Source organism: Prunus persica, chromosome G5 (genome assembly GCF_000346465.2).
Source record: "Prunus persica cultivar Lovell chromosome G5, Prunus_persica_NCBIv2, whole genome shotgun sequence".
In the NCBI taxonomy this organism is placed as follows: Eukaryota; Viridiplantae; Streptophyta; class Magnoliopsida; order Rosales; family Rosaceae; genus Prunus; species Prunus persica.
Window position 1 is genome coordinate 12277794 of NC_034013.1, and position 14795 is coordinate 12292588.

Consider the following 14795-nt stretch of genomic DNA (forward strand, 5'->3'; position numbering starts at 1 on the left):
ATCGATGGCAGCGCAACAATCTGGTCCAATGCGACTATAATCGCCAGTTAAAAGTGCAGAAATGAGGTCTACCACTAATCTGTCTATGTCAGTTAGTGATGACCAACATTTTTCATAATCTTCTTGCGTTGGTGGCTTCCATGTTGGCAGTGCTGGAACTTGTGGTGGCAGCTGCGCGACTGGTGCTGGTGGCGGCGGTGGTGTCAAAGGCGGCCCAAGGTAGAACCAAAGTCGTGAGACTTCCTTCGGATGTGCCTCATGATCAACATTAGGGTTATGTCTCCCTAACGCTACATTGAACAGCAATGCCGAGCACACAAAAAGCAACACAATGGGAATTGAAATCTTCATATTGATCAATGATATTATGCTCTCAAATCAATTGCTCTCGTAGGGAGGGCTTTTTATAGTTTATCAAGTAGAGTTGGACTGGTTTACAACCTACGCTTGCATTTTTATGTAAAACACTCAAACACTTATCAAATTAGTACTTCATTTTAATCGTACTTCTACTCCGAACTAATCAAAATGGCAAAATGGTTTCTAATACGTAACCAATATCCCGTGATTAAATGTTAAAACAAACTAGATTAACACTAATTGGTATATTAATGTTCAACTTCTGGATGATCCCATTTCTTCGCATATACAATATAATTAAAACCAAACTCTCGTACAACCTTATAAAAAAACAAATCAACTTTTTGATATGCACAACTAAACTTCTTACAGTGTGTTTGGATGAGGAAATTTAAAAGTATGAAGGATTTCATAAATGATGAAAATTCATGTTCTAGAATTTGTGAAGTTTCTTGTTTGGGTGACTGATTTAAAACACGAAATTTAACATTTATTTGTAAAGTTATATTTTTTAAAAACTCAATATCTCTTGGGATTTTTTAGAAATGATAACTTTTAGATAGAATTTAAAGTTGGGATTTATGATCTCCAAATTCCATGTTTTTTCTCATGCGGAATTTCTAAATTTCTATGTTTTTTTTATCCAAACACAGGAATTGGTTCATGTCAATTTAGAAATTATGAGTTTTGTCAAAATCCCAAATTTATTTCCCTCATTCAAACGCACCATTAGTTATTTTAATAAAATAGCAATAGTATTTTATTGATAAGAAAACAAGTAAAAAAAGGTGGAGCTAATTGTGAAACCCTAGCCCCCTTTCTCCCAAAAAACACTCTTAGAGCCTTTTCCACTTTGAGGGGATTGTTCTTCCCCCCCTCTCCTCTCTTCTCTTCCTCTCTTCCTCCTTTTACCTCTTCCCCCATTTTCAAAGACAAAGGGTTTTCCCTATTTGTCTTAGATTTGTTATGATTTTCATCCAATCATTATTGGCGGCTGCGGCTCAGCGTCGGATCTTCACATGCATTTCGGCGTCGGATCTCCACCACCATCTTTTTTGCAATTTCTTTATGTTTAGAATAAGTTGCAGAGACTCTTTGAGTTCTCTGTGTAGTTTTCACATCTCCTTTTGTGAGAGTTTTTCATCTCTCCTTTGTGAGAGCTTTTCATCTCTCATTGGTGAGAGTTTTATTTGTATTGTTATGGCATGGTTTTTTTCAAGCTTTATCTCTTTTTTATCATTCTAAGTTTGCAATCTTAGTTGGGATGCCTATGCCACAGTTTCTTCGATCTTGCCTGATCGTTGGTGGAGACATACCTGATTTTCTTAATTTTGATATTAGACCCCTCCGTTATTGTAATGGCCCTTTTGTGGCTAGTTTGTATTGGCCCATTGTGGCTAGTGGCTTTTTTGGCTGAATTATGAATGCAATCATAGAATTTCTCAACAAAAAAAAAAAACAAAGCAACTAAAATACTGAATATGGATATGCAAAACAAGTTTAACTTATAAGCATATGTTGATTGTGTCGTTTTATCCTACTTAGTTCAATCCCTTGGCCAAAAAATTGCGTCATATTTTTAGTGTGGATGTTTTTGAGTTTAGTAAAATCTCATCCAACAACATTACTTATATTTTATTCGATGGCGTCCAAATAAACAATTGTGTATTAGTAGTTTCTTGATATCCATATTTTATAATTCCAACATCAACTTCCAGATGTATATTTCACACTTATATATAATAATAAAACTAAAAAAAATTTCAAACAATTATATAATTATATTCCATTGTTGAAAACTAAACAAGCTTAGTTCATGACCTAATCAAGCTAATTAGCATTTTAAAAAAGCTAACAACTCCTTTAATTAAGATAATTCCTGAGGCAGTGACCCATTAGCATTTTTAAAAAGCCTATCACTTTGTTATAAGAAACAATAACAGTGACTCTGTGACGCAGGTTGCACAATAATTTCAGGTAAAAAATTGGGATTACCTTTTTCTAGTTGCCTCATAGGCTGTCCGCACTTACTTTTTGCGTTCCATTATTATCTTTTTCTCCGGCATATTATTATGTGTTACGGTAATATCATGTGACATATGTTATGTGTCGTTATAAGTTCATTCAAATTATAATATTTGTAAAATTGAAGAATTGCATGCATACTTATTACTAAATCTTTTGCTATAAACTCTAAAATTATATGTGTGTTATAATATAGGTTTATGAGAAAATCTGATGTCTCACGAGGAGTATATTTCTTTACACTTATTATGTGACAAGTGCTACAAACAAAGGAATATATCCCAGATTGCATGTAAGATTCCCTCATAGACATAAATTTTATGTGCGATATTGTCGAAAAAGTATCGATAACATATCGATATATTTTGTTGCCGAAAATAATATCGACACATTATACATGATATATCAACAATCATTTTTAATAAAAAAAAAAAAAAAAAAAAAAAAAGAACATCTAAACTAGTCGGACTACTCTAATAAATTTATAATTCCACACATATCACGGTATGTTACCGTACTTAGTAAAAATAAAGAATAATAGAAAAAGAACAAACAAGTTCCAAGTTGTAGACTTATTTGGCAGTTGAACAGATGATTATTCCCCGGAATACTATATTCACTCTCTAGTCTCAACTGCAAGTTGTAAAAAAACTTAAAAAACAACTAATGGATTCCATGGAATCATACCGACCCCGCAGATTATTACCATTACTGAATCCTTCTCTTCCTCTCAAAATCTTTGTTCCTAGAGAGACAACTTTCCCGGAAAACGAAAGAAAAATCACTGCTTTCCCAGAAACTGGTCGAGCCAGAAGAGGAAAGCCAAACTCAAGCCATTCCGCCAAAGTCAAAGAACATAGTGGACGACAGAGAAGCTGCGCTTATGGAGTTTGATCTTGACCTCGATGCTTTTTCTGACCGTCCTCAATTCAGTTCCTGTGAGTTTTTCATACTGGGTTGTGTTCTTTTGTTTTTTTCTTTTCTGGGTTGATCAGTTTTCTGTCTTACCATTGAATTTGGTTTTTCTGAATCAGAAATCTTTTAGAAATTTGTATGTTCACTGTGATAATCATAGAACTCAGCTGAACAAATGCTTTCCTGGGCAGTGTTCGAAAAATCGGCCTAGGCGGCTAGGCGGCCGCCTAGGCGGTCGTGTCCTTTTAATAATTTTTTATATATATATAAATAGATTTTTTTCCTGACTTTAAACATTTATTTGGTATTGAGCAATAAAATTGTACTGTTAGAATTAAACAACAAAATAGTTAAGGGTCAAAAAGTGTTTCCTTTACTCGTTTCTCAATTCTCTGCAACTAAAGAGACCTTGATATACTGAAAAGGTTGCATTTTTACATTCCTGCTGGGCCAGGAATTGAATTCGGAGACCTTGGTTCCTCTGAAATGAGTTCTCCTTGTTCATTTATCTTTGTTTAATTCTATCTGGTCTGAATATTCTTAGAATTTGAAGTCAACCATCTAAAAAATAAAAAGTTTATGGGAACTTTTGTCTTTTTGGCCTGAAATTCCTAGGAATTGAAAACAAATTTCGTTGGCTTACTTTCTGATATCCGGTTACAAACCACCAAACATATTGCTTCAGTTAGCATTTTGCAGTTGTTGAGGTTCAGTCATTTGAGTTTTCTCTCTTAAAATATCACAAAACTGCAGGTATTCCTGATCCGGGAAGGGAAATACCAAGAGAGAATGAGGACAGAAGAATGCTTACATCCCCCTTTTTGGGACTGGAACCTGTTGAAAATCCTAATGCTTATTGCTTAATTAAAGAGAAGATCACTCAAGCTCTGAGACAGCTCAAGGAATTGACTGACCAACATGTTCTAGCTCAGTTTTGGGCACCAGTGAAGAATGGGGGTCGGTATGTGCTCACAACTTCTGGGCAACCCTTTGTTCTTGATCCTCATACTAATGGACTTCATCAGTATAGGATGGCTTCTCTGATGTATATGTTTTCTGTGGATGGAGAGAGTGATGGAATGCTTGGGCTCCCTGGCCGTGTTTTCCAGCAAAAATTGCCAGAATGGACCCCAAATGTTCAGTACTACTCCATCAAAGAGTATCCACGGCTTGGACATGCTCAGCATTACAATGTTCAGGGAACCTTAGCTTTGCCCGTGTTTGAACCCTCTGGACGGTCCTGTGTTGGTGTTCTTGAGCTCATAATGACTTCTCCGAAGATCAGCTATGCTTCTGAGGTTGATAAAGTTTGCAAAGCACTTGAGGTTGGTTTATTATTTTATTTTCTGAGCATATATTAGTATTACATATTGTGTCATGCTCTTATTTAAACAAGCTTAGTGTACTTACTTGGTAAATTGATGGCTTTTGTTTTCATTTGAATACTAATACGGTTATATGAGTGAGCTTCAAACATGAAGAGGTTTGTCAGTGAAAAAATTTCATTTCTCCTGCAGGCAGTAAGTCTGAAAAGTTCAGAGATATTGGATCATACAAGCATGCAGGTGAGCAGCAATAACAATGTGTGCCTAATTTGGTGTTCTTTTGGAACACAAGAAAGTAAATATGGATTTCTTCTATCATTTCCTCCTCCTCCATTCTCAAAGATATATGCTTGGCACTTCTTGTAACCAGATTCAAATATGCAATGATGGTCGCCAAACTGCATTGACGGAAATCTTGGAGATACTGACAGTGGTGTGTGAAACTCACAAATTACCGCTTGCTCAGACCTGGGTTCCTTGTATGCATCGCAATGTTTTGGCTTATGGTGGTGGCCTGAAGAAGAGCTGTACTAGCTTTGATGGTAGTTGCATGGAACAGGTCTGCATTTCCACAACCGATGCGGCCTTCTACATCGTCGATGCTCCTATGTGGCATTTTCGAGAGGCCTGTGTTGAGCATCACTTACAAAAGGGTCAAGGGGTTGCTGGGAGGGCATTTTTGTCCCGTAACGCATGCTTCTGCAGAGACATTACCCAGTTCTGCAAAACTGATTACCCTTTAGTACACTACGCACGCATGTTTAAGTTAACCAGCTGTTTTGCAATCTGCTTACAGAGCACTCATACTGGAAATGATGATTACATTCTAGAATTTTTTCTTCCCCCGAGCATCACAGACAGTTATGAACAACAAACTTTGTTGGGCTTCTTATTGGCAATAATAAAGAATCATTTCCAGAGTCTCAAGGTTGCTTCTGGAATTATACTTGAAGAGGAAGGGCTTGTCGAAATGGTTCAAGCTTCTACAAACAAGGGACTTGACTCAAGACTTGAATGTATACGTATACCCCGTTAAGCGGAAACACAACCAGGGCCTGCCTTACCTAATGGAGAAGAGATGGTGCAGCTAGATTCTCCTTTATTTTATTTTAAATTTTAAATTTTTGTTAAAAACAAGAGAGCTTCTTGTGTTGTTTCTTTCCAAATAAAAATTATTTTGCATAATATTTGTAAATTTTTTGCTTCTTTTGTTAAGGGGGTAAAAAGAACAACATGAACCCAAAACACCCTAATGGATAAAAAATGGGTATGGGGACGGGTACGGGGAATTTGTTGAGTATGGTGTTCGGGGAGGGATGGAGATGATATTTGAATCCCCAATCTGAACCCTCCCCGTTTAGAATATATATATATATATATATATATATAGTCTCCTTCTATCGAGAGACACCCTTTAGGGTTCCCTACGATTTTTTTTTCTTCAACTATCCAAACTATTTTTTTTTTATTTTTTAAAGTATGCATTCATAGATCATCATTTGCAAAAAATTAGACAAATCGGAAACCGTTTCGATATCCAATTGTGTGTTACAAAATCAATGAACGCTCAAGAAAGTACTAAAATTTCAATAATTCAATTGAGTGGTCCAATGATATCAAATTCAAGTGATTTTTTGTATATATTATCTTTAAATGATTATTTACAAAAAAGACGATTTAGATTAGTGAAATACAATCTAGAGTAGGCCCTACAAGGGGTGTCCATCAAATAAACTTATTTGAGAAATCCCTCAATGGAAGCTATATATATATAGGTCAGGATCGGGGGACATACATAAAACCACACCTTTTTACACATATCTTCAGCCCTTAGATCTATCCCAATCTAATGGTTCATAATTCATTTAAGATGCACTTAATTTTTCATTTATTACTTTATTGGCAACAAATACGAACTTCTAAAACTCCTCTCCCTCGTATTCTTAATTTTTTTTTAATAGCTTTTCTATTTAAACCCCGCACTTCTCTTTGTTCACCCCAACTTTTAATTCAAATTTTCACAATTCTTAAGAAAACCCCACTATTTTTCCAAATTACCTCTAAATACACACTCAACAAAAAAACAAAAAACACTCATCAATCTCACACCCCACACTCCGCTATCTTGCCCCTCACCACTCTAAGTTCATCTCAACCTCACATTACTTAAAGAGATAAAAACACCATTATCAAATGTAGTAGCACAATTATTTTATTATTAACAATTTGAGAATGAACTATGAGGTTTTGATAGAGAAGATGAGAGTGGAGTTGGTTTCTTGGAGTGAAAGAGGATAGTAATATGACGATAAGGTGTAGATGAGTTTGTGTTTTTCTAAAACTTAATATGAAGAGTGGTAGTGTGTGTGTATAGATGTACTAAGGTTAAGTATTTTATTGGATAACCTTTTAGAAACTCTTCTTTCTTTCTTTTTTTCCGATTATCTCTCTTATTTAATTTGATTTCATGTCTATTTCCCATACGACTTCATAACCCATCTCCCTGTGCAGCTCTGTCCCTTCCACAACTCCCTCTGTGATATTCTCTTAACTTGAAGCCATGATAGTACATAAGATGCTTGGAAAATATCTTATTGCACTAATTAAGATAACTATAGTGAGAATCTCCCTTTACATATTCAATGAAATCCAATAGGGGATATGATTTTCATGTTTATCTAAAGCTCAACTGTTATATTTTTGTAATCTAATCTCTAGCATATATCCCATATTGGTGTTGAAGGGGAAATATTACTATTGTTGTGATTTACAAGCTATCAATAAATCCCCTAATCTCTAGCATATATCTCAGGCTCCTCTACAAGTTTAATTTGAGATAGTCCTACCCATCATATTGCCAAGTTGAAGGGGAAATATTACTATTAAAGTGATTCTGCCGACTAAGTTTATATATTTTAAGCCTATATATTTAGTTAACTTCCACTTAACATGTAAACATTCTTATATTGTCTTATATATGTGTGTCTATATATATATATATATAATCATTATCTTGCTTTAGTCCCTTTTTTTTTTTTCCTTTCAACAAAGTAGTTTTATATTAATTTTTTCTTATGTAATGGGGCGGGTCGGGGAATCTATTCCCCAATGAAGGTGGAGATGAGATATTGCGGGTATGAAGGCGGGGATGGGAAAAAAAGCTTAACGGGAATGAGAATGGCATACCCAACCCCGATTCGAGATATAGATTATTTATTGTAAATAAAAACTGATGAATTGAGCTGTGATTATTTATGATAATTAACGGCAACATTTTTCCTAAATATCCCCCTTAGTGTTTCATTTTGTTTCTGTTATGTTGTTCTCTTGTATATGTAATAATTTTATGCATACAAAATTATATATATACCTTTTTGCATTTGTTCCTTCTTTTGAGAGGAAGGACTTAGGACTGCATGAGAAAATTAATTGTGTAGGGCAATAACCAAAAAATTGAAAACTCAACATTTAACTAATTTATGAAAAATAAACATAATTAAAAAGACATGTATTTAGTCATTTCAATTTGAGCAAGCTGTAAATATGCCTCTAAATTAATAAAACAAAGAAAACAAAAAACAAAAAACTACCTAGCTAGATGATCTATATGATCAATTAAAAAGAAAATTCTAAACCATGAAAGAACAATTAAAAGAAACCTAGCTAGATGATCTATATGATCTACTAATTCAAATAACTAATTAAGCTTTGGAAGGTGCCTCGGGTGGAGAGCGTTGATCAGCGCAACTTTGTCTAAGGCCATCTCCAACCCAAGGACTCAAACCCAAAATATTGCCAAAAACCTCTCCCAACCCAAGAAAATGAAAGACCCAAAATTTGGAAAAACCCAAATTTGGACCCAAATATGGGTCCAAGTATTGCCTGGACCCAACACAATTCAATGGAGCCCACTGCACATCTCAACAGCCCCATGTGCAAAGATTCCTTTGTGGCCCCCACCTTCATTTTTGCTGCTGCCATCTTGTCTTCCACAAGCGCCACTTGTCAAAGCCCCATTGAGTTGCCATTGCAACATTTGAAATTATTTGTTGTTCGTTTTTTTAAAAATTTTTAATATACATATAACTTAAATCAACGATGGGGATTAAATCTAAGCTATTTTAATGGTAAAAAAAAAAGATCCAACAACTGAAATTTAAATCCAACTGTCAAAATAATATTTTAAATTAATCTAGATCAGATTCAACCCAAAACTCACTCTAAACTCTACAAATACCCATCCATTTATCAAATAATCTACCCAAAATATTTTATCTATTTCTCAATTTATTTTTCCTTTATCAATCTCATCAATCTCCTTTCTTTTAGAATTATGTTGTGTGTTTTCTTTTGAAATAAAATTATATTTGTGGAATTTTAATTTTTTTAGGTTAAATTGTTCAAAAAATTTAATTATGAAGTTATTTAAAAAGATTGAATGAAGAAAAGTTATCCATAAAAAAAAAAAATTAGACTTAAACCATTCTTAAACAATTTAATAAAGTTGCGGACTTAAAATTTGAGTCCGTAGGGTTGGGAGAAAAAACAATTTGAGTCCGGGCAAAACCCAAATAGTCACTTTTTGGAGGGGGGGAATTTGGGTTTAGCCCATCATGAGTTGGAGAAGGCCTAAGAGCAGGAACATATAATATCTATTGTTGAACTAGTCTAACATCAAGCCAAAACAATGTTAAATTCAGAGAGGTGAGTCAGCCGCCCACTACTAACAACACCAATATTGTCCCCAACTTAACCACTTACAAAGCCCGATAGGTGTGAGGTTTTATCACAAAAGGTCTCGGTGATATTAGTAGGGGAACCATTCATTAAATATTTTATTTTATTTAATCAAGTTTTCGATGTGGGACTCATTCTTCAACACGCCCCCTTACATGAGACCACCACATAGCAGGCCACATGTTGAGCCAAGTTCACATTGAAGTCAAACATTGAAGCCGTTGAGGTAAGGGTAAAGGCCCAATTCAGGCGCAGTCAATCAACCCGCTCTGATACCAAGTTAAATAAAGTAGTGCAAAAATTCAGATATGCTCATATTTTTAGTATTCTCCAATATGAAAGTATTTATACAAGTACAAAGATACCGCACGCCCAACTTGACAAGCGAGTCATAAACCACAATTGAAACAACTGACAAACCCAAAAACCCTGTGAGTACGGCAGTAGGTAAGACAGAACAAAAACCCTGTGATACCATGTTAAATTCAGAGAGACGGGTCAGCGGCCCACTACTAACAACACCAATATTATCCTCAACTTAACCACCTATAAAGTTTAGTGGGTATGAGGTTTTATCACAAAAGGCTAGGTGATATTAGTAGTGGAACCTTTCATTATATATTGTATTTTATTTAATCAAGTTTCCGATGTGGGACTCATTCTTCAACAAACTTATCAATTCCATCGATGGCAGCGCAACAATCTGGTCCAATGTGACTATAATCGCCAGTTAAAAGTGCAGAAATTAGGTCTCCCACTAATCTGTCCATGTTAGTTAGTGATGACCAACATTTTTCATAATCTTCTTGGTGGCTTCCATGTTGGCAGTGCTGGAACTCGTCGTGGCAGCTGCGCAGCTGGTGCTGGTGGTGGCGGTAGCGTCAAAGGCAGTCCAAGGTAGAACTAAAGTCGTGAGACTACCTTCGGATGTGCCTCATGATCAACATTAAGGTTATGTCTTCCTAACCCTACATTGAACAGCAATGCCGAGCACACAAAAAGCAACACAATGGAAATTGAAATCTTCATATTGATCAATGATATTTGCTCTCAAATCAATTGCTTATGCATGTTACTCTCGTAGCGAGGTCTTTTTATAGTTTATCAAGTAGAGTTGGACTGGTTTACAACCTAAGCTTGCATTTTTATGTAAAACACTAAAACACTTATCAAATTAGCAGTTCATTTTAATCATACTTCAACTCCAAACTCATCAAAATTACAAAATGGTTTTCAATACATAACCAATATCCCGTGATTAAAAGTTAAAACAAACTAGATTAGCACTAATTGGTATATTAACGTTGAACTTCTCGATGATCCCATTTCTTCGCATATACAATATAATTAAAACCAAACTCTCTTACAACCCTATAAAAAAACAAATCAACTTTTTGATATGCATAACTAAGCTCTTTGGTTTTTTTTAAATAAAAGAGCAATAGTATTTTTTTATAAAAAAATAAGTATAAAGCAACTGAAATACTGAATATGAATATGCAACAAGAAGTTGAACTAAACTTCTTATAAGCATATGTTGATTGTGTCGTTTTATCCAACTTAGTCCCTTGGCTAAAAAAATTGCGTCATATTTTTAGTGTGGATGTTTTTGAGTTTGGTAAAATCTCATCCCACAACATTGCCGAATAAACTTGAGGTCCAAATGAAAGATCAGATACGCGGCTTTGTGAACCGTGATTTCCCCAAAAGACAGGAGGAGCTCATACCTGCTACCAAACAAACAGAAGCTGCTGGAAGACAAGTGGACAAGTGTGGATGTGAATCCATATAAGCCAACCAAAATCGGTAATTTCTATTTGCAGAAAAAGTAAACGTATTGATTTTGTGTCACCAAATTATTAATTATGGTAATTAGCATCTAAATTATTGATGCAGTGGATTTGTCATTGTCACTAATGGATCCAATTATATCCAAATTGTTTATATTTTATTCGATGGCGTCCAAATAAACAACTGTGTATTAGTAGTTTCTTGATATCCATATTTTATAATTCCAACATCAACTTTCAGATGTATGTTTTACACCCCACATTCTGCTATCTTGTTCCTCACCACTCTAAGTTCATTTCAACCTCACTTTATTTAAAGAGATAAAAACATCATTATCAAATGTAGTAGCACAATTATTTTTTTATTATTGTTATTATTAAAAATTTGAGAATGAACTAGGAGGTTTTGATAGAGAAGATGAGAGTGTAATTGGTTTCTTGGAGTGAAAGAGGATAGTAATATGACAATAGGGTGTAGATGAGTTTGTGTAGATGAGGGTGTAGTTGGATGATCTTTTTTGTCTTTTTACATAATAATAAAACTTAAGAGTTTAATTATTTAAGTATTGAGGTGAACCAAAAAAAGTGTGGAGTTTAAATAGGAAAACTCTTCTTATTGTTTTTCGATTATCTCTCTTCATTAATTTGATTTCATGTCTATTTCCTAGCAATCTTATTCACTCTCTTCCTCTACGACTTCATAACCCATCTCCCTGTGTAGCTCTGTTCCTTCCGCAACTCACTCTGTGATATTCTCTTAACTTGAAGCCATGATAGTGCATAAGATGCTTGGAAAATATCTTAGGAAGATTCACTATAATATCCAATATAGGAACTGAAATTATAAAAAAAGCCTATATGAAATGGACTTTAGAAACACACCCAAAATCCATTTATAACATAACAAAAAGGCTTTTAACTTTTTTTAAATTACAAAACTGACATTGATCTTTTAAAACAAAACCAACCCAAAAACCTCATAAAAAAGCCCAAAACACTCAATAGGGCATCAAAGTAATTTAATAATTAAAATTCAATTCAATAGGGCTAATTATCATTTTTAGGGTATGTTTATAGAAATTAAATGATGTAAGGTTTACTTATAGTTTTAGTACTAAGAATGGATATATGACTAGCTATCTCAATATCTTATTTTATAATTAAGATAACTATAGTGAGAATCTCCCTTTACATGTTCAATGAAATCCAATAGGGGATATGATTTTCATGTTTATCTAAAGTTCAACTGTTACATTTTTGTAATCTAATCTCTAACATATATCCCATGTTGGTGTTGAAGGGGAAATATTACTATTGTTGTGATTTACAAGCTATCAATAAATCCCCTAATCTCTAGCATATATCCCAGGCTCCTCTACAAGTTTAATTTGAGATCATCCCACCCATCATATTGCCAAGTTGAGGGGGAAATATTACTATTGTCGATCCATATTATATATATATAAACATGCTATTAACGTGATTGTGCCGACTAAGTTTTATATTTTTTATTATTTATTATATATTTATATAATTTATATAAATTTTAAGCCACACTATTTATATATTTAGTTAACTTTCATTTAATATGTAAACATTTATATATATAGGGTATTCTGATGAATTGCCCCCTGAACTTGTACATAATACTCAATTTACTCCCTGACCTTTTTTTTTAGCGAATTAAAGGCTCGAATTAAATTTTATTATCAATGTTCCCCCACCGTCAAAATTCGAACATTTCATCCATTAGTCCGTCTATTTGACCCACATTGACGCTTGATTGAGGGTTATTTTTGTCATTAGGCGCGGATTGAATTAGCAACCTCTCCTCTCTCACACACTTCGCACTTCTCTTTCACATTGGTAGGGTAGGGTTAGAAAGGGACCGGTATTTGGGCGGGAAAAAGGACGAAATCAAAGGTTGGAATCGAGGGAATCTGAAAGCTTTTTCATAAAGGTTCTTTTGGCTCTGTTGATTCGACGCAGCATGAGTCTGGATGTGTTGCCTTTGCAGGTGCAGAACAGAGGGCCTCCTCCCAAGTACAGTAAGTAATCGATTTTCCCAATTTGAAATTGTTTAAGCTTGTGTGATCCTTGGGGTCGGTTGTTTGCACATTTTGTGGTGTTGTCTGATATGCTGTTTTGAATATGAAACACTTGTGGTCCCGAAGCATTTGTGTTGTTTTGTCTGCATAATTATCGGTGGACCTGAGTGAATTTGAAGTTTAGAATGGTAGTTGGGCAGTAAAGAAAAGTTGGTGTGATAAAATAGTGGTTTTATATATAATTTTCTGTTTTTTTTAAGTGATCCAGATTTGTTCTCCCTAGAAATTCACCATGGAGGTTATATTTCAGAGGGGAAGTATGTTCAGGGTAAGGTTACTTGGGCAGACAACTGTAATGCTGACCACCTGTCAATGCTTGACCTGTTTGATGTTGCTATCTCTCTAGGATATGACCATAAAAAAATACAGTATCACTACTGGAACAAAATAAGGGGGTTTGTTCCAATTGAAGTAGATGCCCATGTAGTTGAGTTTGTGGAGTATACACCTACTTCTAGAGTTCAACCTTTATATCTCTCATATAAGAATCAACCGCATTTCCCAGAGAGCCAGGCATTTGCATCTACTCCACAATTGGGGTTGGAAGTAGAAGTTGAAACTGAAACTGATGTTGGTGAGTTGGGGAACCAGTTTGTAGAAGTGGATGTTGATTTAGATGATGATGGTTATGATGAGGTACATAAGGAGGGAGATAATGAGGCAGATGACAGTGAAGATGATGAGGCTGAAGATGATGATAGTGTAGAAGAGGCTGAAGATGATGACAGTGAGACAGACATTGAGTTGATTGACTCCGAGTTCGAGCAGTCAGATGAAGAAGGGTTGAAGACAGTCTTGGAAGAGGATGATAACTTGTTTGATAAACATGTAGTTGATGAAGAAAATGATGAATACAATGAAGAACCTGGTGAGGTTGACAGTGAAGACTACAATACCGACGATCTTGTAAGTCTTGATGAAGAATCTGATGAGGGTGAAGGTGTGAAAAACCGTAGCCGCAGAAGAAAAGCTCCTAGATTTAAGCAGTTTAGAAGAGAATCTAATTTGCTGAAGCCAACATTTCATTTGGGAATGGAATTTACCAACATGGAGCAGTGTAGGGAAGCAATAAGGTATTATGCAGTTTCATGTGCAAGGCCATTGAAGTGGGTGAGGAATGATTCGAATAGGGTGAGGCTCAAATGTGAAGGAGATAAAAAACAAAAGGTTCCATGTCCTTGGATGCTATATGCTTCTCATGTGGGGAAAGGTCCAAGTACAAGGATTAAGACATATGTTCCAAGGCATACATGTGGAAGGAGGCAAAGAACCAAGTATGCCACTTCATCATGGATGTCTAAGAGGTTTGATGAGGAGTTAAGAGATAATCCCAATATGAAAGTGACAGATTTCATGAAGTTAATAAGGAAACATTATGCCATAGATGTAACTGAGGCTCAAGTTTATAAAGCCAAGAGTTTTGCAAAAAAGAGAATTCTAGGTAGTATTGAAGAGCAATATGGTAAGTTGTGGGATTATTGTGAAGAGTTAAAGAGCAATAACCCTGGAAGTACTGTTATTGTGAAAACTGAATT

At 35.0% G+C, this 14795-nt stretch overlaps 1 protein-coding gene across 1 annotated transcript; it reads left to right on the top strand.

Moving 5' to 3' along the window:
• On the top strand, positions 2619 to 5820 carry LOC18778071 (protein NLP6). The gene is made up of 4 exons (XM_007208960.2): positions 2619 to 3323; positions 4054 to 4625; positions 4818 to 4865; positions 4996 to 5820. Exons 1-4 carry the CDS (start codon positions 3269 to 3271, stop codon positions 5659 to 5661), a joined length of 1341 nt encoding a protein of 446 aa, XP_007209022.2. The 5' UTR covers positions 2619 to 3268; the 3' UTR covers positions 5662 to 5820.

What these genes read in the sequence shown, in the direction of transcription:
- LOC18778071 (XM_007208960.2), top strand. Translation starts at nt 3,269, where the DNA reads ATGGAGTTTGATCTTGACCTCGATGCTTTTTCTGACCGTCCTCAATTC. An exon ending in AAGTTTGCAAAGCACTTGAG is followed by an intron (nt 4,626 to 4,817) that starts GTTGGTTTATTA and finishes TTTCTCCTGCAG; the next exon opens with GCAGTAAGTCTGAAAAGTTC. An exon ending in TGGATCATACAAGCATGCAG is followed by an intron (nt 4,866 to 4,995) that starts GTGAGCAGCAAT and finishes TCTTGTAACCAG; the next exon opens with ATTCAAATATGCAATGATGG.